Source organism: Grampus griseus (genome assembly GCF_964374135.1).
Source record: "Grampus griseus genome assembly, chromosome: 20".
Lineage (NCBI taxonomy): Eukaryota > Metazoa > Chordata > Mammalia > Artiodactyla > Delphinidae > Grampus > Grampus griseus.
The window spans coordinates 43,153,503-43,180,405 of NC_139014.1; the positions used below are offsets into that span (position 1 = coordinate 43,153,503).

The window sequence follows — 26,903 nt, forward strand, 5'->3', positions numbered from 1 at the left end:
GCAGACAAAATCAGCAGGTGACCTGAACCCCAACTGTACCGGTTACTAGTCATGTGACCTTGGGCTGAGTTACCTCTTAACACGTCATAACCTCAGCTGGGTTAACCCTGGCCCTACTCGTAGGAGTGCTGTACAAGGCTTAACACAATGCTGGGACACGGTCTAGTCACTAAATGGAAGTTATTTCTGGGAATAGTTAGAGGGTGGGGTCAAGTTTTACTTCTCTGGAAGGTCCTGTCTATCACCACTTTGCTGGCCCCCAAGGGAAGAGCTCTCCTATAGATGACCTTAAAAAAAACAACCAACTAGAAATGGTTTTATACAGTTTCAACAAGATGATCGCAGGAGCCCTCCTTAAGGCTGGAGCGGGGCCTTGGTATCCAGGCAGATCTTACCTCCTCTCCCTTTCTGATTGTTCGGTTCTACGTCCTAAAGCACTGGGCACCCTCTTACTGTGGGTAGGTGCACATGTAACCTCAGGCAGCTGCGCTTTCTCTGCTCTTGTACCGCCTGGGATTATTGCCTTTGGATCCATGGAAAGAACACTTCTTGTTGGAGGCCCCAGCCACAGTCACCCCTGGCCTATCTTCTGTTTCTTAAAAACACATGCCTCCATCTTGCTTTATAACCAGAATTCACTCTTCTCTCTGCTGCGGGTGCTCTGAACCAAAGGCTCATGCCACCCCCTCATAGAATCTTTTTCTGACCTTTCCAATTTAAATTAGCCCCCTGGCACTCTAATATCCCCCTGCTTTTATAATCTAATCGTGTCTAAGGAGAGGGGAAAAGGATACTATTTGCTATGGACAAAAGTGTGCCCGCTCCCAAGTTCATATGTTGAAGCCCTAACTCCCCTCCCCCATGTGACTGTATTGGAGGTGGAGGTAATTAAGGTTAAATGAGGTCATGAGGATGGGGTCCTCATGGTGGGATTAGTGCCCTTATAAGCGGAGACATCAGAGAGCTTGCTCTCTCTGCACACACAAGGAAGAGGTCTATGAGTACATGGTGAGACAGTGGCCACCTACCAGCCAGGAAGAGAGGTCTCACCAGAAACTGGACCCCTAACTCAGACTTCCAGCTTCCAGACTGTGAGAAAATAAATGTCTGCTGCTCAAGCCACACAGTCTACGGTACTTTGTGATGGCAGCCCAAGCTGATTAAGACGCTACCCTAAAGTGGCTGAATCCGTTTCTACTGCCCTTGCAGGACTGAACCCCACTTAGTTCTGGACACAGATGCGGAGCACATGTGGTGAGAGGCCCAAACATGTTCCTGTACAGCCTGTGCCAGTCCTGCTCTTGGACAGGAGTGTGGGTTCTCCCAGCTGCCTCCTGCCTCCTGTTCTTCAGCCTGCTCTATCCTGTTTCCCAGTAGGGTGTTCCAGGTGGCTGGATGGTGCTGGCACTCCTCCGAGCTCTAGTGAAACCATGCTGCTCAGCTTCTGGAGGAACAGTCCCACCTATCCCAGAGTGGGGCACAAGGCAAGGTCTGGTGGCAGGGCATCTCCTTCCTCCCTTCCTTGCTGGGTACCTGACGCACCTTCAGCTTCTCCAGGTCTGGCCTCTCCATGCTGACCACAGCGGCCAGCAGCTGGTCCTCCAGGCCGTCCCTGGTCACAGTGAAGTTGATCAGGGTGGCCTGAGCCTGCAGCTCGGGTTGGTAGTGAGGATTGGCCAGCTTGGTGTGAAGGATGAGCCGGAACTTGGGATTGTACTCACACTCTTTGTCTCCGATTTTAATGAACCTGGAACACAAGGGCTCATGTGAAGGTGGAGTGCCTTCCTGTGAGCTTTGGTCAGGGACAGAATCCTAGACGGGTTTTTTTTGCAAAATCACAGCAAACAATATTGCCATACTCAGATGACTCCTCCCGAGCATGTCTAGGTTGAGTCCTCAGGCAGGGAACAGGGGTGGAGGGTGACAGACCTTCTCCCACAGCCACCACATCTGATTTTGCGGGCACAGCTGGAGGAAGAGCCACTCACTTTGTGGTCCGTGTACGTGAATGCATTATGGAATGTTTCCAGCAGATGGCAGTAAAGCATTTGCAGGAAGGGGAACCTTCTTAGAGTTTGCACGAAGGTGATTTATAGGCTAGCAATAGGGCTTGCTTTGTCTCATGGCTGATGGAGCATTACTTCTACGGGTGAAAATCGTTAATTAAGTAAATAAGCACATCCTAAGGACTTGAAAAGGCGGCTTATGGCCTGGGCAGTGGGTGAGGCTCCCTTCTGATAATTCTCACCCCCCTCCTATGTGCCTGTGGCCCTTGTCCTGCCCCTCTTCTCCTCCTCCTCCTCCTCCCAGACTCTTGCTGAGCCCTGATCAGCCACCAGCACCCAGAGCAACAGGGGTTCATCAAGCTGACAAAGCACTGAGCTCTCAGAACTCAGACGACTGCCTTAGATGAACTGCTCACGGTTCAAAGTCAGACTGCTTTTTCACCACCTTCCCTCTAACGCTGCTCTAGACTAGTGCACTGGGGTCGTTGAGCAGCAAGCCAGTGAGCTGGCTGATGGAAGTTCCTCTGGAACTGCCTCTAGGGCATGAGGGCAGCTAAATGTTCCTCTTCTGGCAGAATGAAAGGTGTGCTTCAGGGGGCCTACTTGATGTGAGCTGAGGAGAGGAAGTTCTAGGAGGAGCGGGTCTGTGCACAGCTCTACCAGGGGTCGTGAACCAGCCCCTCAGAAGGGCCAGCAGTATAGCTGGGTCTCACCGTCCTTTCTTAACGCCTTCTCTCCCAAGCAGGGGTCCCAGCACAGGATCGATGGACTCCTCTAGGTTTTCAATCAGCACCACCTCCCCAGCTTCCAGGGCACGCTCGACAGTTTGAAGGTAGCTGAGGAGACAGGTGGGCGGAGTAAGCCTGCATCAAGGGGTGGACTGGAGACAGTCAACAGGCAGCCGTGGCCCTGAAGCACAGCAGTAAACTTGGAGGCACTGCTATCTGGGATGACGTCAGACAGCTGGCATATTTTTCTCTATCTAAAATGATATTTATGTGATCTGAACTATTTCTTATAAAAAGGGAAAAGTGACAAAATGCAAAAAAGAATAGGAAAATTAACTGTCATCCTTGTGTCATTTACATTTTGGTATTGCCTGTAGATGTTTGGATATATTTTCAAGTTTATTATTACTATTTCTATTTATTTTATATTATTTATATTTTTATTTATGTCTGTATTTATATTTATGTTTATTTTTATTTGATCCATGTAGCTCATTTCTTTTATAACCTGGTTTTTGTGCATAAAATGTAAACATTTTCCCATGTCATTAAATATTCTTCTATAACAATATTTATGTGCCTGGGTATTAGACTGTATTGATACACCTTAATTTATTTAACAATCAATTACCAAAAGCTAGGCTATTTTTAATTTTTCAATATTATGTAGAGTTTAACAAGCACATAAAAAATTGATTTCCCCTAAATAGATTTATAAGTTCAATGTGATTCCAATTCACACAATAAATAACAATATAACTTTATAAACCTTGACCAAAAATCTTTAAGTTAATCTAAAAGAAAACAATGAGAATGTTTTTTTTAAAAAAATAAAAGCTCATGAAGAACAAGAAGAGGGACTCACATTAGCTGATAATAAAATATTTCTTATAATTTCAACAATACAGATATGTAGAAAGAAGTCTTAAAGAATATCATACACCAGAAGTTGGGAGTGTTGGGAAAAAATGATGAATTATAGGGCCTATTTATTTCTTTGGGTAACTCCCCTCACCTTCTTTTTTTACTGATGATATATTACTTTTGTAATGAGAAATGCCACAATAAATGTTACTAAATATAAAACGAAATAATTAAAGGCTGGTATAGTATTGTATAAATAGAAAAGCATAAAAGCTAATAAAATGTTTTAATATAGAGTAAAATGTCATCTCTAATTAACTGGAGAAAGGATGGAGAATTTAATAAATGGTATTGGAACCATGGCTAACCACTTGAAAAGTGAAAATTAGGTCTGTAACTTATATAGTACCTGAAAATATATTTCAGGTGATTGGATTTTAGTGTAAAAAGAAAACCATAAAAAACCATAAAAACTCTTCTATATGAATATTTATATAATTTCTGGACAGAAAAAAGAATTTTCTAAATATGATTTATAGAAGAAATGTGACATATCTGACCAAAAAAAAAAGTTGTATGTTAGACCTCACAAAATTAAAAGGCAAATGACACCCTTGAACACTTTTCCATTCACTGATGAAGGGAGATTACACTTAACGGTCTTAACCCATACTATCTATAATGTAATATTTGTATTCAAATAATACACAACAAATCTAGAAAATCACCCAATAGAACAGTAATCAAGGGACATGAACAGAGAATTAACTACTATATGTCAGGCACTATTTTCAGTACTATGGATATAAGAATGAGTAAAAAGAACAAATACTTGTGTCTAAAATGCAGTTATTGGTCAATTAGAGAGGAATATTTTAATCAAAGTTTGAAGGGAAGGCCAGGATTAGATTACCATGACTGATGACACAGATAAAACTATGTTGTGTCCTACCACGGCATTCATTTCCCACCTGCCCTCTCTATAAGAAAGGATCCATCCGGGTATTCAACATGTGATTTAACTATTTTCTGAACATTGCATGCTTGATTTAAACAACCGTGGGTGGTCTGGACCCCTGGACAAGCATGTTTGGGACATGTGGCCAGGGCAGCAAGCCTCACGCTGGTGGTTGTATGTTAAGAGTGGATAAACGTGGGCTTTGAAGTGAAGACCACCTCGGTTCCAATACTGCCTCCATTAATTTTTAAAAATTTTAACTAATTATTTTTAAATTGTGGTAGACTATTGTCTACTACAGCCCCTGGGACCACCATTCTACTTTCTGTCTCTATGAATTTGACTACTCTAGGGACCTTATGTAAGTGGAACTGTACAGTAGTTGTCCTTTTATGACTGGCTTATTTACTTGGCACATTCATCTCAAGGTTCGCCCATGCTGTAGCATAGGACAGAATTTCCTTCCTTTTCAAGGCTGAATAATATTTCATTGTATTGATACACCACATTCTGTTTATCCATTCATCTGTTGATGGTCACTTGGATTACCTTCTACCATTTGGCTATTGTGAATAACGCTGCTTTGAACATGGGTGTGCAAATATCCATTGCCTTTAAAACTGTGTACTCTTGGGGAAATTCCTTAACTTGTGTGAAACTCTATTTCCTCAAATGAGAAAATGGTACCAATAACACTAACCTCATTGGTCGTGTGGATTAAAAAGCATTTGAGGTAAAGCTCCTAACACCAAGACCAACACATATCGACCACCTAATAAGTGATCTCTGGCCCTCTCCCTCCTGTTCATTGCCCCATCCTATTTTTCTCATGTCTCCTAGAGACACAGAACAAGAATTGAGAACTGAAGCTACAAAGCTAAGTTACAACGAAGTGAATGAAGCAGTGGGGGGAGAGGAGCTGAGGCCCATGAAGTGCGGTGGGTGCTGGTCAGACATTCTCCCTGTTGTTCATGTCCCTTGACGTGTGCAGTAACTCCCCCACCATGTATGGATAAAGCCACATGGCAGGTGCAAACGGTTCCGAAGGTTCCATAACTATCTCAGCTGCTAAGCACCCCACTGCAAATGTCCCATCGTTCCTCAGGAGAGAGACGCTTTACGTTCTCTGTGGTTCTGGGGCAGAGGTAGGAACAAAGGGTAGAAGAGAGCTACGAGAGGCAGTTTTTGACTAAATGTGAGAAAGACTGTAAAACACAGAGCTGTCTGACAATGGAATAGGGTGCTTGGGAAGCAGGAAGTATTCCAGGAGAGATGGGAGGGTGAACCCCTGGGCTGGTGGAAGAAGGACTCAGGAATGGGTCGGGAGGCTGACGCTTATGATTTCTAATGAGAAAGAAAAGCACATGTTATACTGAGTGAAGCAAGTCGGACAGAGAAAGACAAATATATGATATCGCTTATATATGGGATCTAAAACAATGGTACAAATGAACTTATTTACCAAACAGAAATAGAGTCACAAATGTAGAAAATAAACTTATAGTTACCGGGGGGAAAGGGGGGAGGGACAAATTGGGAGATTGGGATTGACATATACACACTACTGTATATAAAATAGATAGCAATAAGGACCTACTGTGTAGCACAGGGAACTCTACTCAATACTCTGTAATGACCTATATGGGAAAAGAATCTAAAAAAAAGTGGAGATATGTATCCACTTTGCTGATCCACTTTGCTGTACAGCAGAAACTAACACAACATTGTAAACCAACTGTACTCCAATAAAAATAAAGATAAAAATATGAAAAAGAAAGAAAAGCAGAGACTCAGTACCCAAGCATCTCTCACTGAGACATTTCCTAAAGTGAGAGGAAAAACAGGAGAAAACTCCTGGAGGAACCAGGAGGATAGAAACAATCCACAGCGGCTTAAAACCTGCTCATCACATTATTTCCCTCTGCATAAACGGCAAGGTGGGAACTTCTGTGCACAGCCACCTACCCCTTCTGGCCAATCTGGGTGACCTGGAGGTCCTTGCCATACTTGTTCTTGATCCATTTAACGCCTTGTAGCTGAGGGTCCACCATGAGTGGCCAGCGCTCGCAGCTGAGGAGGATGGTGGCATTCTCCGTGGACATGCGGTCTGCAGGGAGGCCCTCGTTCTGCCAGGCAGCCACGTCGGCATCATCCGTCAGCATCCTCAGGGGATCTAGGTTGGGGGTCACTGGGATGGGAACCTGGTGGCGAAGAAAGGCCGCACACACGCTCAGAACAGAAGCATGCGCTCTCAGCTGGGGGTGGGGTCTGCAGCTCACTCAAAGGACAGAACTCCTCTAAAAGAAAGACCAAAGTCCCCCTGAGGAGCACTTTCCTGGCTGTGTCATCATTCCTGGAAGCAGGTTTTCTTAACGTCCTGATAGTCTTTTTTCTCTTGATGGGTGAACAGCAGCAGGAATTCTGCCCGTGTCATCCTCTGTTCTTCAGTACATTCACCCAAGTCAAATGTCTACCATAGGTCATTTGTATCTTAATCAACAGCCTCCATCGCCCTCACCCATGTTAGCAGGGTCACTTCCTGCTACATTTCTATGCTTCACAGACCAGGCCCACACCAGCCCGTACTGACCACCCTCTCCTCTCAGCATCACCGCTTGCTGCTGATGCCCAGCTTGCAAAGGACTGCAGACGCTCCCCTTCCCCCTGCCATGGACAACCCCACCCCCTGGAAGGGCTGCTTGAGGACTTCTCCCCACACTGGGAGACCCAGGAACAAACCACCAGGCCAGGGAATGTCTCCCCTTGGTCTCTGTCCCCCCGGGAACCCTTCCTTTTCTTCTCGTTGACCTCTCTCAGCTCATTTAATTCTTCTACAAGTAATTGTTTTCATTGGAAACACATATACTTTTTTTTTTTTTTTTTTTTTGCGGTACGCGGGCCTCTCACTGTTGTGGCCTCTCCCGCCGTGGAGCACAGGCTCCGGACGCGCAGGCTCAGCGGCCATGGCTCACAGGCCCAGCCGCTCTGCGGCACGTGGGATCTTCCCAGACTGGGGCACGAACCCGTGTCCCCTGCATCGGCAGGCGGGCCCTCAACCACTGCGCCACCAGGGAAGCCCCACATATACTTTTTAAAACACTGGGGTGAAATTCACATTCCCTAACCATTTTAGAGTGCACAAGTCAATGGTGTTTAGTACGCTCACGATGTGCAACCATCAGCTCTATCTCGTTCCAAAACATTTTCTTCCCCCCAAAAGGAAGCCCCAAGTCTATCAGCAGTCACTCCCTATTCCCTGCTACCCCCAGTTCTCAGGAGCCTCTAATCTGCTTTCTGCCTATATGGATTTACCTATTCTGGAGGTTTCACATAAATGGAATCATACAATACGTGACCTGTTGTGTCTGGCTGCTTTCACTTAGAATGCTTTTGAGGTTCACACATATGCCCTTTAACCTCTCCAACTTTCTCTTCTCTGCAGTTCGTCTTCCCAGTTATCTCAGTAAAACCTCTCCAGACCATCTCCTTTCCCTTTAATTACACCTGCTAAGGGTACGAATGGCCAGTGCTATACCTTCGAGCAAACCTCAAAAGGGAAACCAGCCACTGGAGGTTCTTATCCTGGGATCAGAAGTGTACTTCAATAGAATTGTTTTCCTTTGTAATCATATGCATTCTACTTTATACACTAAAAAACATTACTGTGAGAAGGATTCTATAGGTGTTACCAGACTGCCAAAGGGGTTTGTGGCATAAAAATACTTAAGTATCTTAAGATGGGTCACAAATCAAGCCTTGGTATATTTAAGAAAATTAAAATCGTATCAAATATCTTTTCTGATCACAATGCTATGAGACTAGATTAAATTACAGGAAAAATACTGTAAAAAATACAAACACATGGAGGCTAAACAATATGCTACTAAATAACCAAGAGATCATTGAAGAAATCAAAGAGGAAATCAAAAACTACCTGGAAACAAATGACAATGAAAACATGATGACCCAAAACCTATGGGATGCAGCAAAAGCAGTCCTAAGAGGGAAGTTTATAGCAATACAATCCTACCTCAAGAAACAAGAAACATCTCAAATAAACAACCTGACTTTACACCTAAAGCAATTAGAGAAGGAAGAACCAAAAAACCCCAAAGTTAGCAGAAGGAAAGAAATCATAAAGATCAGATCAAAAATAAATGAAAAAGAAATGAAGGAAACAATAGCTAAGATCAATAAAACTAAAAGCTGGCTCTTTGAGAAGATAAACAAAATTGATAAACCACTAGCCAGACTCATCAAGAAAGAAAGAGAGAAGACTCAAATCAATAGAATTAGAAATGAAAAAGGAGAAGTAACAACTGACACTGCAGAATACAAAGGATCATGAGAGATTACTACAAGTAAGTATATGCCAATAAAATGGACAACCTGGAAGAAATGGACAGATTCTTAGAAATGCACAACCTCCTAAGACTGAACCAGGAAGAAATAGAAAATATAAACAGACCAATCACAAGCACTAAAATTGAAACTGTGATTAAAAATCTTCCAACAAAAGCCCAGGACCAGATGGATTCATAGGTGAATTCTATCAAACATTTAGAGAAAAGCTAACATCTATCCTTCTCAAACTCTTCCAAAATATAGCAGACGGAGGAACACTCCCAAACTCATTCTACAAGGCCACCATCACCCTGATACCAAAACCAGACAAGGATGTCACAAAGAAAGAAAACTACAGGCCAATATCACTGATGAACATAGATGCAAAAATCCTCAACAAAATACTAGCAAACAGAATCCAACAGCACATTAAAAGGAGCATACAACATGATAAAGTGGGGTTTATCCCAGGAATGCAAGGATTCTTCAATATATGCAAATCAATCAATGTGATAAACCATATTAACAAACTGAAGGAGAAAAACCATATGATCATCTCAATAGATGCAGAAAAAGCTTTCAACAAAATTCAACACCGATTTATGATAAAAACTCTCCAGAAAGTAGGCATAGAAGGAATTTACCTCAACATAATAAAGGCCATATATGACAAACCCACAGCCAACATTGTTCTCAATGGTGAAAAACTGAAACCATTTCCACTAAGATCAGGAACAAGACAAGGTTGCCCACTCTTACCACTATTATTTAACATAGTTTTGGAAGTTTTAGCCACAGCAGTCAGAGAAGAAAAAGAAATAAAAGGAATCTAAATTGGAAAAGAAGAAGTAAAACTGTCACTGTTTGCAGATGACATGATACTATACATAGAGAATCCTAAAGATGCTACCAGAAAACTACTAGAGCTAATCAATGGATTTGGTAAAGTAGCAGGATACAAGATTAAGGCACAGAACTCTCTTGCATTTCTATACACTAATGACGAAAAATCTGAAAGAGAAATTAAGGAAACACTCCCATTTACCATTGCAACAAAAAGAATAAAATACCTAGGAATAAACCTACCTAAGGAGACAAAAAACCTGTATGCAGTAAACTATAAGACACTAATGAAAGAAATTAAAGATGATACAAACAGATGGAGAGATATACCATGTTCATGGATTGGAAGAATCAGCATTGTGAAAATGACTATACTATCCAAAGCAATCTACAGATTCAATGCAATCCCTATCAAACTACCAATGGCATTTTTTACAGAAATAGAACAAAAAATTTCACAGTTTGTATGGAAACACAAAAGAAACTGAATAGCCAAAGCAATCTGGAGAAAGAAAAACGGAGCTGGAGGAATCAGGTTCCCTGACTTCAGACTATACTGCAAAGCTACAGTAATCAAGACAGTATGGTAGTGGCACAAAAACAGAAATATAGATCAATGGAACAGGATAGAAAGCCCAGAGATAAACCCATGCACCTATGGTCACCTTATCTTTGACAAAGGAGGCAAGAATATACAATGGAGAAAAGAGAGCATCTTCAATAAGTGGTGCTGGGAAAACTGGACAGCTACATGTAAAAGAATGAAATTAGAACACTCCCTAACAGCATACACAAAAATAAACTCAAAATGGATTAAAGACCTAAATGTAAGGCCAGACACTATAAAACTCTTAGAGGAAAACATAGGCAGAACACTCTATGACATACATCACAGCAAGATCTTTTTTGACCCACCTCCTAGAGAAATGGAAATAAAAACAAAAACAAACAAATGGGACCTAATGAAGCTTAAAAACTTTTGGACAGCAAAGGAAACCATAAACAAGACGAAAAGACAACCCTCAGAATGGGAGAAAATATTTGCAGATGAAACAACTGACAAAGGATTAATCTCCAAAATTTACAAGCAGCTCATGCAGCTCAATAACAAAAAAAACAAACAACCCAATCCAAAAATGGGTAGAAGATCTAAATAGACATTTCTCCAAAGAAGATATACAGATTGCCAGCAAACACATGAAAGAATGCTCAACATTACTAATATTTAGAGAAATGCAAATCAAAACTACAATGAGGTATCACCTCACACCAGTCAAAATGGCCATCATCAAAAAATCTACAAACAGTAAATGCTGGAGAGGGTGTGGAGAAAAGGGGACCCTCTTGCACTGTTGGTGGAAATGTAAATTGATACAGCCACTATGGAAAACAGTATGAAGGTTCCTTAAAAAACTAAAATAGAGCTCCCATATGACCCAGAAATCCCACTACTGGGCGTATACGCTGAGAAAACCATAATTCAAAAAGAGTCATGTACCACAATGTTCATTGTAGCTCTTATTTACGATAGCCAGGACATGGAAGCAACCTAAGTGTCCATCGACAGATGAATGGATAAAGAAGATGTGGCACATATATACAATGGAATATTACTCAGCCATAAAAAGAAACGAAATTGAGTTATTTGTAGTGAGGTGGATGGACCTAGAGTCTGTCATACAGAGTGAAGTAAGTCAGAAAGAGAAAAACAAATACCATATGCTAACACATATATATGGAATCTAAAGGAAAAAAAATGGTATGAAGAATCTAGGGGCAGGACAGGAATAAAGATGCAAATGTAGAGATTGGACTTGAGGACACAGGGAGGGTGGAGGGTAAGCTGGGATAAAGTGAGAGAGTGGCATGGACTTATATATACTACGAAAATCGATAGCTAGTGGGAAGCAGCTGCACAGCATAGGGAGATCAGCTCGGTGCTTTGCGACCACCTAGAGGGGTGGGATAGGGAGAGCGGGAGGGAGACACAAGAGGGAGGAGATATGGGGATATATGTATAGCTGATTCACTTTGTTATAAAGCAGAAACTAACACACCATTGTAAAGCAATTATACTCCTATAAAGATGTTAAAAAAAATGAGTCATGTACCACAATGTTCATTGTAACTCTTATTTACAATAGCCAGGACATGGAAGCAACCTAAGTGTCCATCGACAGATGAATGGATAAAGAAGATGTGGCACATATATACAATGGAACATTACTCAGCCATGAAAAGAAACGAAATTGAGTTATCTGTAGTGAGGTGAATGGACCTAGAGTCTGTCATAAAGAGTGAAGTAAATCAGAAAGAGAAAAACAAATACCATATGCTAACAAATACATATGGAATCTAAAAAAAAAAAAGGTTCTGAAGAACCTAGGGGCAGGACAGGAATAAAGATGCAGACGTAGAGAATGGACTTGAGGACACGGGAAGGGGGAAGGGTAATCTGGGACGAAGTGAGAGAGTGGCACTGATATATATACACTACCAAATGTAAAATAGATAGCTAGTGGGAAGCAGCCGCACAGCACAGGGAGATCAGCTCGGAGCTTTGTGTCCACCTAGAGGGGTGGGATAGGGAGGGTCGGAGGGAGACGCAAGAGGGAGGAGATATGGGGATATATGTACATGTATAGCTGATTCACTTTGTTATACAGCAGAAACTAACATACCATTGTAAAGCAATTATACTCCAATAAAGATGTTAAAAAAATTAAAAATAGAACTACCAAATGATCCAGGAATTCTACTTCTGGTTATATATCTGAAGGAAATGAAATCACTGTCTCAAAGAGATATCTGCACCTCATGTTCATTGCAGAATTATCCACAATAGGCAAGCTATGGGAACAGCCTAAGTGTCTGTCAACGAATTAATGGATAAAGAATCATGGTGTGCATATATATATATATATATATGTATATGACATATGAATCATATATATATGTATGCATATATATGAATGACACATATACCATGGAATCTTATTGAGCCATGAGAAAGAAGGAAATCCTGCCATTTGCAACAACATGGATGGACCTTGAGGGCATTATGCTAAGTGAAATAAGTCAGACAGGGAAAGACAAATACTGTATGATCTCACTTATATGTGGAATCTAAAAAAGCCCTCACAGAAACAGAGTGTAGAATGGTAGTTGCCAGGGGCTGGGGGTGGGGGAAATGGGGAGATGTTGGTCAAAGTGTACAAACTTTCATTATAAGAAAAGTTCTGGGATTCTAATGTACAGCATGGTGATTACAGTTAATACTGTATTGTACACTTGAAAGTTTCTAAGAGAGTAGATCTTAAATGTTCTCATCACAAAAAAGAAATGGTATTGTGTGAGGTGATGGAAGTATTAACTAAGCTACCGTGGTAATCATTTCACAATATATGTGCATCAAATCAACACATCATACATCTTAAAGTTACGTAATGTTACCTGTCAATTATATCTCAATAAAGCAGAAAAAAATTATATAAAAAAAAACAGGAATAAAGGCACAGACCTACTAGAGAATGGACTTGAGGACACGGGGAGTGGGAAGGGTAAGCTGGGACAAAGCGAGAGAGTGGCATGGACATATATACACTACCAAACGTAAAATAGATAGCTAGTGGGAAGCAGCTGCATAGCACAGGGAGATCAGCTTGGTGCTTTGTGACCACCTAGAGGGGTGGGATAGGGAGGGTGGGAGGGAGGGAGACGCAAGAGGGAGGAGATATGGGAACATATGTATATGAATAACTGATTCACTTTGTTATAAAGCAGAAACTAACACACCATTGTAAAGCAATTATAGTCCAATAAAGATGTAAAAAAAAAAAATTGCTTAAGAGCCGCAAAGAAAGCCAGAAAAACCCTTGCTGGGCGGCCACTGGGCTCCTCGTCTTCATTCGCTCAGCTAATGATCGTCCTTTCAAAAATTTCCTTTTCCACAAGTGTCGAAGGAGAATAAATAACAGCTTTCTCTTTTGTTTATTTCCCAATGCTGTAAGTTCAGCAAATCATCAGGTGAATGAGATTTTATGAGCTGATCTGTTAAGCCAACCACCACTAGACGGTATGGGCTTTGTGTTCCAAGGAAACACCTACAGATGAATTCTAGAATATAACCCTTACTGTACGTGGTGAACTTTCTGTGCTGACTCTCACGGCAGCTGCTTTTCATGACTCATCTCATCCACTGGACTGTTCTGCCAACATCCTGGTCTTGAGCGTCTTCTGTACCTCCTGCCAGTGGCATGTAGGGCAGGCTGAAGACTCAGTGAGTATTTGCTCATTGAGGACTGTGAGTGATGTGAAAGTGTCAAGATGTAACACATCCTGATCCCTCTTCAGCTGGGAACTAGCATTTCCCCATTTCATCATGTCAGCGTAGAGGGAGGAGTTGGGAGTAACGTCCTCCCACTCACACTGAGAACTGAATACACATGACCAAAGTAGATAAGCTGCTTTCATAAAGGGTGTCTGTGGGTCACAGACACAGACGGGGGAGCTTTGGGGCCCGGTAACAAGGTGCGGTGCAGCATTTGGGGAATGCTCCTCCACTGCTGCTATGAAGTTTGGCACAAGAGCAAGAAGGCTGGAGGGAGATACAGGATGCGTTTGGGGCCTCTTGGGTTTTATAGTTTTGAGGAGTGTCAGGAGACAGCCTGGGGGTGGTGGACCGGCGTTCCCATGGAGACCCAGGAAGAGGAGAGGTGCCGTGCTCAGGTGGCCTGGACGGCAGTGGAGGACAGTGCAGGGCAGTGTGGGAGGACCTGGGCGCACAGGTCTCCTTCCTGGGTCTCAGCGGTCACTAGGGGATACTCAGGTGGTTGTGGGGGGAAGAACGCAAGTAGGGACTCAGAGGTTTGTGTTATTACTGTCACATGAGCTCCCTGGTCCCCACAGGCTGGTGGCGTCAGGACAGATGCGGGCTGGACTTACCTGCAGCTGGTTCAGGTAGGGTCTCCAGGTCCCATCCATGAGGCTCCGCCGATATTTCTTTGTAAAGAAGCCCAGGTACGAAATGAAAGCCGCAGTAAGTAAAACGTCTCCACATAATTTCCTTTCCTGTTGTTTGAAGTTCTGCACAGCTTCTGTCCACCTCACGTTTTCAGAGGCCAGTCCTCCCACCTATCATTTCAAAGAGCAGAGAGGGGAGAAGACACGTCATACCACAGGCTACAGAGCCACGATTCAGCCACGGAGAATGCATGGCACACGCTTCACAGCAGGAGACTCAGGACATCATTTATGTGGCCCTTCTGATCAATGGGGGGGGGCGGTTTGTACCGGCTGCAGTGAACACTGCAGTCAATGAGCCCCTGTTCTCTGTTCTGTGTTACGTGGGCTGTGGAGAGACAGGTCCTGAATGCAGCCTTCCAGGCTCTGCCCTTGACAGGTGTGGAGATGAATATGCCCACTTCGAAGAGCCGTGAAGAGGATTTAGTGTGACCATGTGTGTTCATCACTTGGTACTGTGTCTGGTCCTCAAAACGTAACAGAAAATCATGTACCTCTCTCTTCTCCTCCAAATGCTGGAAATGTGAAAGTAAATAAAATCAATTGCACTATAAATAATTCACAGTGGGTGGGGAGATTGGCATGGTAATTAAGACACGGAGTCAGATGCACTGAAACACGGGTGTGTGCAAAGTACCAAGACTGCAGAGCAGGGCCCGACTCTGCGGGGCCCACGTTGGGGGGCGCCCTCTCCCAGAGGATAGACACTGTCTACAGAGGACTGTGAGGTGGGCTGTTCGGTGAAGCTCGGCTTCTGTGCTATGACTGATCCCTTTTTCTTCCTGGAAAGATGGCATCCTAGGATGTCAGAGCTGGGAGACCTGAGGGACTTGCCCACCGACCATTCCCACGCCATCTTAGATCACACAGATAAAGACCAGAAAGTCGAAGTGTCCTGTCTTCTGACACTTCAACCACCCCAGGTTGGTGGGGACAGGGATGGCTTCAGAGCTGCCCTATCCTGAGTCCTAGAGCAGAGCTCCACCTGCCTCCTATGAGGACCAACGCAAAAAAGGCTCCAGCTGGGCAGAGAAAGGCTGCGCAGAATTCTGGAAACCAAACAGGGAACTGAACGGAAGACAGGCCAGCGGGGAGGTCCTGACTGCTTCCTGCACGTTAGTGGACGAGCTGTCGCTAGACCACACCATTCAGTGAAGACGATCATCCCAGAGCTCTGCAGCAGCAGGTTCAACAAACAAGGGCACAGACACACCTGAGGCTTCACCTCTTGTTACTGGAGCACGACCGATTCAGTGACTGTTATGACTAATTTCTCCCTGAACTAGGAAACATGCCTTTGTTATATACATAAATGGGGGCTGGAATAAATGGGAAAAGGGATCGATTCCACTTCCTTTCACTGGGGAGGAAGGTGCTGTAAAAGGCGCTCGATAAAGAGAAATCACATCCCGTGGACACTGCTTTGCAGGCTCTTAGTTGATTCATGATGAGAAATATAAACCATGGGGGATTAAAAAGGCTACACATCCCCTGACACTCGTCTCATCAGGAGCTGGTGTCTGTGCTCCCTCTCCCTGGATCTGTCACTGCTTTGACCAGTAGAACGCAGAGGAAGGATGTTGAGCTGGCTTTTGGTCCCAGGCCTTAAGAGAGTGGGACCTTCTACTTCCTGCCCTTGGAACACTTGCTCTTAGAGCCCTGAGTGGCCGTGTAAATGACCGTCCTGCTGGAGAGACCAAGGTTATAGTCAGCAATGTTCAGGGTCAACCACCTGTCTTGTTCTTTTCTGCTTCTATCTCAGTGCCTCATCCTGTCCACACCCTTATTATCAAATATCCCATAGGTAAGAGCTTCAGGGTTTGCCTGTCGAATGCTAGCTTTGTCCTTTAACGCTCCCTCTGGCTGACGCTCTTGTATGTAAGCACGTCACACCTCTCGTAAGCTTCCTGATCCATCCAGTGCCCCAGTCTCCCGACCATCCCTGTGGGAAATCTCCTTTGACCAGACCAGGGTGGGCATTCACGCTTTTCTCAGGAGTCAGTCCCTGCAGCCCAGAGCATTTTATTATTTGCCCCCTAGTCAAAGCGGCACTCAGCTGCTCATCTATTAATATTTTGCACCTCTGCGGCACCTGACAAGCTCAGCTCGTGTAATTAAAGCCCGCCGAAGAGGTTCACACTCACCAGGCGGTTTGCAAGGGAGATGGTGCCTGCAGTCGCTTCAGCTGCTTGCTGACATTTGAGTTTGTCAGCTGTTGCTTTCTCAAACTTGGCCGTGAGTTTGGCCAGGTTTTCATTAAGGTGCTGTTTAGGAAGGAACACAACGTCTGTCAGTAGTTCCAGTGCTTCAGAGATAGGGTTCACGGGTAGGGGCTTTCTAAGGAAGGCCTCCTGGGGGGAGCTGTAAGGGACTGGGGAAGGCGGGCAGGGAGGGGAAGGAAGGCAAACTAGGGGGGCCCTCACGTGGATCCCAGTGGAAGTCCAGAGGGTGCCGACACAAGTGAGAGGACTGAGCTTTTCTATCCAGCACCTCAGTCGTTGGTCCAGGACCAGGAGGGGTGACGGACAAGGAGGGAGAGGCTTAAATTCTTTCTCTCCCTGTATTGGGGAAAAGGGGTTCCAGTAGCCTGACAAAAAAGTACAAGTGCTGCTTTTAGAAGCAAAATCTCACTGAAGCCTGGGGAGGCCTGAAAATGGCCAGTAGGATCCCAGGGTGGGGGTGCTGGGAGGAGCACACACCGTCTGCTGCAGCTGGTTCGTGGGTTGGAATTGGGCTGTCTGCAACCTACGCCTGCCCTTTGCTTTTATTTTTTTAATTAAAAAAATAAATTCATTTAATTAATTAATTAATTTATTTATTTAGGCTGCGTTAGGTCTGTGTTGCTGCGCACAGGCTTTCTCTAGTTGTGGCGATGCGCGGGCTTCTCACTGCGGAGTGTGGGCTCTAGGTGCACGGGCTTCAGTAGTTGTGGCTTGAGGGCTCTAGAGCGCAGGCTCAGTAGTTGTGGTGCACGGGCTCAGTTGCTCCGCGGCATGTGGGATCTTCCCGGATCAGGATTGAACTTGTGTCTCCTGAATTGGCAGGCGGATTCTTAACCACTGCACCACCAGGGTAGTCCCCTCCCTTTGCTTTAAGGTCCCAGGAGTGCAAGACAACTTCACTTGACCTCATCGATTCTCTCCAATTATCACGAAGTAGAGGAACATTTTTAAAAACGACACGGTTTCAATTTTTTTCTAAATTTATCAAGAATTTAGAATTCAAGTGCACAGTCTTTGTTGCCCCCATGATGCATATCTGCATACACAAAGACACCTGGGCACATGGCAGACACCTCCAGATATGTCTCACGTCTATGCAATAACAGGGCTTCGGGCTGCTTTGTCAGTCATTACCAAGTCACAAGAGAAAGAAATGAAGGGCCAAGTTTATATAGCCAAGCAGCTTAAGAACTAGGTGGTGAGCCATCCAATTGACAATGGCAGGCTGGCCACATTCATTTACTCCTCTTCTTCCCGAGACTTCTCTAAAATGGTTATGAAGCAGTTTAAAAAGTCATAAGCCCATAACATCAAGCAAATATTGAGGGCCACTGGAGGGTGAGGGATTCCAATAGACCTATGGAAGACCACAGATAGAGCAGTGGAAAGGGCTGGAGCAGGGCAGAGGACACTGCAACGTAGAGCAGAAGCTGAGCAGCTCTGCAGAGCCTCACATACACTGGGGATTTGGAAATGTCAGGTGAGCTGCAGGGGGATGTTGAAAATAAGACAGTCAACTGGAAGCCTTTTGATCCTCCACTCCACATCTCCATCCCCATTCAATGCCACCAGGCACCTGTGTCACCAGCAGGAGAGTCAACAGTGGCAGAGAAAGGATACCATGTTCTGGCATTTAAGATGCATCCAGCAAACTAATGCATACAGAATGGCTAAACAAGGTCCTATTGTATATAGGGATCTATATTCAAAATCCTGTGATAAACCATAATGGAAAAGAATATTAAAAAGTATGTATATACATATATATATATAACTGAATCACTTTGCTGTAGAGCAGAAATAAATACAACAAGTAATAGGATGCATCCACCATAACTCATCCAATCTAGAAAACAAATTCTGCCAGTCTGCCAGATCTGCCCTTGTCTGCAGAGCTATACTCTGCTTTTGATCACTACTCTTGTAAACATGAAAAGACAAGAAGACATTTGATTAAAGCCTAGATTAAAGGTAAACAAGAAGGAAAAAATGACCTGGGAAAAAGAAAGAACTTAGGTCAAAAAAACGGCAACAAAGCATAAAACCCTTCATAATTAGTTTCTCCGGGAGATTCAAAATGTTTCATCCATGAAACAAGAGGATGCTAATAAAAGGAAAAGAGAACAACAGCAAAGTAAACTTGTGGAAATAATCTTTATTGTTAATGTAAAAAATAATAAATTCAATAAATTAAAAGATGAATTTGAGGAAATCTAGATAGAATAAGAAAGCATAAAGTGACAAAAAGATAAGAGAAAATAGATGACCCATCAGAAGGTCCAATACCCAACCAATATGCATTCCAGAAAATGAGATTAAAAAGGAAACAGAAGGGAGATATAAAATCACCTTGTGGAACTGAAGAAAATAAGTCTCTGCATGCCAAACACAATGAATAAAAAAAGAATGGCAGCTAAGCACGGCAATGTAAAGTTTCAGACACCAAAAATAAAGAAAAAATTGAAAGACTTCCAGAAAGGCAGAAATACAGTGTATCCAGACTGTTCATCAGACTTCTCACCAGACAAAAAGATAAAGCATTCAGTGTTCTAAGGGAAAAAATTAGCCTCAGAATTTAATACGCAGCAAAATAGTCAATTCAGTTTAAAAATAAAAAGATACATCCAGACTGGAACATTAGAAAATTTACCTCTTATGTAACATTTCTGAGAAAGTTACTTAAGAACAAGCCATAGCAAAATGAGAGAAGAAATCAAGAAAGCAGCCATGAGGTCCAGAAGTCATTGGAACGAACCCAAGAGAGCAGTGAACGTGACTACTCTCCAAAACTGTTTGGAGCTTTGAGTGGGGACAAGAGAGAAAAGTCTTGGGGGCAAAAGGGGACTCAGTAAAACACTGGATTGACTGGAGGGTTTTAAAAAATAAGGCTATGCCAAAAGAACTAATCGAAGAGAGAGAGAGAAAGAGGGAGAGAGAGAAGAAAGTCCAGGGGGAAAGGTATGTAAGAAAGTAAGTATAACAGCACTGAGATCTTCTATGAACAATATAGACAGGTTCATAGAATATAAACAGAATTTACTGATTTTTTGAATCAGTCAGTGGAGAGAGCATGGGACAATTAATTCTGGTTACAGAACACAATGTAGATATGTTAAGTGCTGGTGATTCGAACGCAAAAGTAACGATAAATAATGATAATGAAGTTGGAGAGAGGAGGGAAGGGGATGAGCTGAAGGAAAGGGTAATAATTTCATCTTGAACACTGAAGAGCTCCAAGGAAGCGGCCTCCATATGACTGAACAAGAAGTAAAGGTCACGTCAGAAAAACATAGTTGCTGTAATGATGAGAAGACAGGGGATGAATGTCTTCAAGCCTCATGTAGCAGAAAGTCAACTGCCTGAAGAAGATACATCAAGAATAGGGATGCAGCACAGCACGCAGACAAGGGTCAGAAATTCAGATGAGCGGCCCAGGAAGATGAGGTAAACTAGTCAGATGAGTCTAATGTTAAAAAAAATAGGGGCCGGTGGTGACTGTGACTAAATGCAGCAAAACTCCCTGCTTGAGTGAGAAGCCACTGATTAACTCCAGGGTCACTTAGTGACATTCAGGACTCTTCCAAGTATTATAAGACCGGCCAGAAATCAGATTTTTTGTTTTAAATATTGGCAATTAATTACATCTTTGGCAAACACATTGTGCAGGCCAAATAAAACACATTTAAGCCACTAGGTAGCAAGCTCTGAGTGGCATCAACAATCAGAAAAGGGGCTTCCCTGGTGGCGCAGTGGTTGAGAGTCCGCCTGCCGATGCAGGGGACACGGGTTCGTGCCCCGGTCCGGGAAGATCCCACATGCCGCGGAGCGGCTGGGCCTGTGAGCCATGGCCGCTGAGCCTGCGCGTCCAGAGCCTGTGCTCCGCAACGGGACAGGCCGCCAACAGTGAGAGGCCCGTTAAAATAACTTGAGTAAGAAAGAGATCTTTGAAAATGCAGTTCTTGCAACACTTTTCCAGGAGAGACTGAAGAATTTGAAAATTATCAGAAGGTATTTTCCCTCCAAAAGCAGTCAAGGGGCTGTTAGTGTTTTGCCCTTGGTATTCTTTCAAATGGGCCATTGTGAGCGTTGATTATCAGTAAACTGGTCCATGAACGTCTGGATTTATAAAGCAAACGTACTGAGAGATTAGCTGCTTTGCCAAAGCATCTCTTCATAGAGAGTCTGGCTGCAGGGATCTTTGAACTAGAGCCTTTAACCATAGAATTTAGTCTATCGATCAATAAACCCGTGAAACTTGAAGCATGCGGCATGTCTGCAATCTCCCGTTTCACAACTTGTAAAACCCTTTTTATCATCATGAGAAACTTGCAGTAAGAATCCTATTTGCCTGGAATGCACGTGTAGAAATGAAAGGTCCAGGGGATGTTTTGGCTTGAACTTGATCATGGTAGTGAGTGATGACCAGGGCTTGCACACGATGGCACATGCAGGAGGAGGTGGTGGAGGGAAAGCAGGGGTCAGTGGTCATTGGAACCCTGGGGGTGGCGGCAGCTCCCTGTGTCCCTGGGGGCTGGGCTCTGGGCTTGTGCTGTACATGCCTTCTCTCCTTTCATCCTCACAGCAAAATCATGAATAGCCAAAATGGACTATTATTGTGTCCATTTTACTTCAGGAAGCTGAAGTTTGGGCTCTGGAAAGGCCTTTCTAAAGGTCACCCATCGGTGAATAGCACAGCATGGATTGGAAGGTCTGCTGATGGGTTTTCAGCTGCTATGTCATCCCGCAGGATTCTGATTTCTACCTCTCACTTTGGTGATACCAATTTTAATGGCAAAGATGAAGTTCAAGGTGTGAATCCACAATCACCTCCATCCCACAATCCTGGGTGAGGGACATACAATCAAAATATCAACAAAAGGCTAATAATTTTATATTTATGGCCAAAGGACCCGCCCCCCAACCACCAACCACAATATGCTACATACTTTTACAAGCTTCTATAAAGCACTGCAGGTAGCATCACACATGCCCTGCAGGCCCACACATCCACACCGCTGAGAGTGAGGCGGGTGGACAGTGGCCAGAATGGAAGAGAATGGTGCACAAGGTGGGGAAAGGTGGCTAAAACCTACATTTCAAAGGGGAAAAAGGATCTCCCATTTTTTGAAATTACCTACAAAACAGAGGCAGATTCACAGACATAGAGAACAGACTTGTTTCCTATGCCTGGAAAGCCACTTGAACTTCCCAGGCCTCGGTGTTTTCGTCTGTAAGTTGGGAGCAGTAAATCTGCAAGTGAAATTTTGCCAGAAATGTATATAAAGTTGATTTAAAGTTTGTTGTGACCATCCATGAGGAGCATATGACCTCAAAAGCACTTGCTTTGGGGGCTGATTTTGTAAGTGGGGGAAAATCTTAATTTCGAAGATTAGATCCTTGTGCCAAATTAATTTGAGGTGCTCTTGGGCCTGGAAATCAAAACAGGAAGGGGATTATTTCCAGCACCTAATGGAAGCACCTAGGAAGATGATCCATTTATTCTTGATGAAGGTTTTTTTTTTTTTTTTTTTTTTTTTTTTGCAGTACGTGGGCCTCTCACTGCTGTGGCCTCTCCCATTGTGGAGCACAGGCTCCGGACGCGCAGGCTCAACGGCCATGGCTCACGGGCCCAGCCACTCCGTAGCATGTGGGATCTTCCCGGACCGGGGCACGAACCCGCGTCCCCTGCATCGGCAGGCGGACTCTCAACCACTGCGCCACCAGGGAAGCCCAAGGTTTGTACTTTTTGATGAAGGTTTGTACTTTGGGTCACGACAACCTTGCTAGCGACAGGAATGAAGGGGGAGGGGAATGGGGGAGGGATGGATTGGGAGGTTGGGATTACCAGATGCAAACTATTATGTATAGAATGGATAAACAACAAGGTCCTACTGTAGAGCACAGGGAACTATATTCAATAACCTGTGATAAACTATAATGGAAGAGAATATGAAAAAGAATGTATATATATGTATAACCGAATCACTTTGCTGTAGAGCAGAAAATAACACAACATTGTAAATCAACTATACTTCACTAAAATTACCTTTAAAAAAAGAATCTCCCATTTTTGACCCATTGTTCTTAACTATCAGATGTCCAAAAATATTAGATTCATTGTGGCTAATAAGATAGCAGCTGGTTCCATGGATAATACTGTTCATTTATTATATGTATCCATCTGTCATCTTTTCTTTCCTCAGAGGAAAAGGAAAAAACCTTTTAGGACCAAGGTGTAAACCCATGGTCCAGTGGATCTGTCTTGTTTGGACTATACAGTGTTTGAGGAAGAAATTATAAAAGTTGCCTCTGCTGGGACTTCCCTGGCGGTCCAGTGGTTAGGACTCTGTGCTTCTACTGCTGGGGGCCCAGGTGGGTTCAATCCCTGGTCAGGGAACTAAGATCGCACAAGCTGCGCAGTGTGACTGAAAATAATGATAATAAATGTCTTTTAAAAAAAAGTTGCCTCCACTGAAAAATTAGGAGATTTTGGGTAACAATTTGGTTTTCTTTAAAAATCAGGGCTGAGGGGCTTCCCTGGTGGCGCAGTGGTTGAGAGTCTGCCTGCCGATGCAGGGGACACGGGTTCGTGCCCCAGTCTGGGAAGATCCCGCATGCCGTGGAGCGGCTGGGCCCGTGAGCCATGGCCGCTGAGCCTGTGCGTCCGGAGGCTGAGGCGCTGGGGCCTGGAGGAGAGGCTGTTTGCCTCAGGTGGGGGTCACTTACAGCGATCTTGGCTTTAACAACCGCCAGCTTCTCCTGGGCGGCAGCGAGGTCCGAGGTGGCCTTGCTCAGTGCTTGGCGTTTGGGTTCCACGTCACAGAACACCTCGTAGAACTTCACAATGTTTATGACCCAAGAGCAGAGGCCGGCGGCTGCGTAGGACTTGGTGGCCACGAACTCGGGATTGAACTCGGGGTCATGCAGATACGGCTTGATGGCCTTGAGGCAGTTCTCGTGAATGTTCTCCTTGTCGAAGTGGATGAGGGAGTCCAGGAAGCCATCCACCTTGGCCATGGTGACCTTGGCGGCCTTCCAGCTGCGGTCCTTGGGCACCTTGCCCCCGGGGGCCACGAGAGCCATCACGGCAGCGCTGACGTTGCTGACGGCCGGCGGCGGGGAACCAAAAGACTTCAGCTCTGTCAGGTTGGTCTGGAAGAGAGAGGCAGGTCATTAGAGGAAAACGAACGCCTCTCTTTGTCCTCGGCCACTAATGGAGCGGGGCTCAGAGTGATCAATCTCAAAGGGCCGCTTTGAAGCCTGAGGCAGCCCTCGGAATTTTAAATATCATGACTCATCAAAAGGGAACCAAGCGACTCTCCAGCAGCTTCAGACTTCCCCGAATGGTTAGCCGAGACTCAGCTAGGTTCTCTCAGTGCTTTGACTCGTGGCCCACCAGAAACACACAATTTTTTCACATTTAGCTGAAAAATATAAGGATGCCAACATACTCTGAAACATGCAGCATGCCATGAATAAAAGACAAGGTTATTATAAATTAATTTCTATCTTGGATTGAAGAGAATAGCACTGTAACCCAACTACTTTTTTTTCTGTAATTAAACTGCCTTGTTCCATGAGCTTGTGCTAACTGCACCTGGCTGTCCTGATAGCAAAGTGGCATTTTCTGCCAAGAAATAATTCAGACAGAAAGCCAGGCACACCCTGTGCCGTCACTGCCTCTGCCTAGACATGGGTTTATCCTGTGCTCCAAGTTTCACTTGCTCTAGAAAGATATGGCTGAAAGGGCTGACCCTGGAAAGGCACTTGAACTTCCCAGGCCTCGGTGTTTCTGTCTGTTAAGTCGGGAGCAGTAAATCTGCAAGTGAACTTTTGTCAGAAATGCATATAAAGTTGATTTAAAGTTTGTTGTGACCGTCCATGAGGAGCATATGACCTCAAAAGCACTTGCTTTGGGGGCTGATTTTGTAAGTGGGGGAAAATCTTAATTTCGAAGATTAGATCCTTGTGCCAAATTAATTTGGGGTGCTCTGGGGCCTGGAAATCAAAACAGGAAGGGGATTATTTCCAGCACCTAATGGAAGCACCTAGGAAGCTGCTCCATTGACTCTTGCAATGGTTTGTAGTTTGGGTCATGACAGCCTTGTCAGGGACAGCACAGATGTGGCAGATGTGCTCGCATACCTGTGCTAGTGGTTTCCCCTGGGCGAAAGAGGACAAAGGGTGAAAATACAATCAGAAACGAAAAGCCCACAATTTTAAAATATTAATAGTTTGTTAAGCATGTTCAACACATTGAATTAAGAAAATATAAAAATGTATAAAGATGAAATTGAATTCTATAACCCAGATACATCATTGTTAATATTTCTATATAATTCCTTCCAGTTTTTTTGAATATTCATATATATCTATAAATTAATCACAACTCTGGTTTCGGAGACAGAAAACCTAGCTGAAGTACAAAGGCGGATTTTCTTGCTCATGTATCTGGGGAGGATGGGACGTGAGGACCAGTGGAACTGCATTTTGAACTGCGTCAGCAGGATTCTCTGGACTCTCTTGTTTCTGCTTCTCCACGTACAGGAGTTTCTTTTTTACAAACCAGCTTCTTCATGTTGCAAGGCACTCGGCTAACCTCTCTGACCTCTACCTGGGCCACTTTCCCAGGCTCTCACTGAGCTCTGGGCACACTCACCTCTTGCACTTCCGTCTTCCCACCTCAGGACCCCTGCCTGCTACCCTCCTTCCTATGCCATTTGCCTGGCTGACCCCTTCTCATCCATCCAGATCTCAGTTCAGAAGTCCTCCCACGCAGAAAGACCCTCCCCGCCAACCTCCTCTTCCTAGTCACTGCCTATCTGAGCACCCTGGTGATCTGCATAGAACGGAGGGCAATCGGAAAAGGTTACCACTGTTTCCTTCTGGAATTACTATACTCCTCTCCTTCATGCGAACAGGGACCTCATCTCTCTCGTTAACCACTGCAGCCCCAGTGCCTAGAACAGAGACTGGCACGCAGTAGGTGCTCATCATCAACACGTGTGTTGAGCAATCAAATGAGAGGAAGGGGTGCCGCAGCTCCAGGCTCACATCCATTGCTTTGCAACTAGAAGGGAGGAAGATTTTTTCCCTCCAACGCAAGTCAAAATTAAAAGGTCCTGGGAAATGATCTTGTTCAGTGAGGTGGGGCTCCTGTCACCAGTCACCGTGGGGCAGGTGATGTGGCACTGCTAATAGGAACACAGGATGCAGGATGCAGGAGACATTTCTCAGAAGAAGGCAGATGTGGTTTTGGATGAGCCGGCATCAGGCACACTCCCCTCCCTGCCTTAGGTCTCTTGTTCTAGCTGATGCCTTGGCCTTGCCTGCTCTTCCCAGGTACCTGCCTGATGAATTCGCTCCTTTCCAAGTAAAAACTTCTCCCTCTCAAGGAGGCCCACACCCATCACCTTCTTTAATACTGAAACCTCCCACCTCCTCAATCCCCTCCCCAGCTGCCCTGGCCCCAGAGCTCCCCCTGATTCTGCTCTACGGTTTTCTTTTTTCTGCAGCATCTGTCACACTCTAATGTATTGTATAAAGTACGTTTTCATTACGCTGCTTGTCTCTCACCCGTCCCCTGTGCTAGAACAGACTCTTCACAGAGGCAGTATCTTCGTTCATGGGTGCACCACAGGCACCCAGAACACTGCCTGGCATGGAGTGCAGTCAGGGAGTCTCTGCTGAGTGAATAAACGTGTCTGCACAGTCATTCATTTGGCAAATGGGGACACAGCGGTGAATAAGAAAGGCAAAGTCCTTTTGCTCACGCACGTGGGAGAGGTGGGTAGAAAAAGAGGCCAACCTTTGATATATTGGATAGTGAGAAGTGCTCTGAAAAAAAAAAAAAAAACAGGGCTAATGGGATAGTGGTTTCTTGAGGAATGATGGTGCCACTTTGGCTAGGGAGGGA

General features: G+C 44.3%; 1 protein-coding gene across 1 annotated transcript in view; it reads right to left on the bottom strand.

The window, feature by feature from the left end:
* The window catches only part of DNAH9 (dynein axonemal heavy chain 9), a gene marked incomplete at both ends in the record, with an annotated part of 299,172 nt that overhangs the window by 58,225 nt on the left and 214,044 nt on the right, over positions 1–26,903 (bottom strand). Inside the window, 6 exons of the mRNA XM_082678963.1 lie at positions 1,543–1,747; positions 2,720–2,842; positions 6,522–6,757; positions 14,688–14,876; positions 16,910–17,029; positions 23,714–24,139. Coding sequence (XP_082535089.1) covers positions 1,543–1,747; positions 2,720–2,842; positions 6,522–6,757; positions 14,688–14,876; positions 16,910–17,029; positions 23,714–24,139 — 1,299 coding nt within the window. The remainder of the gene's footprint in view (positions 1–1,542; positions 1,748–2,719; positions 2,843–6,521; positions 6,758–14,687; positions 14,877–16,909; positions 17,030–23,713; positions 24,140–26,903) is intronic.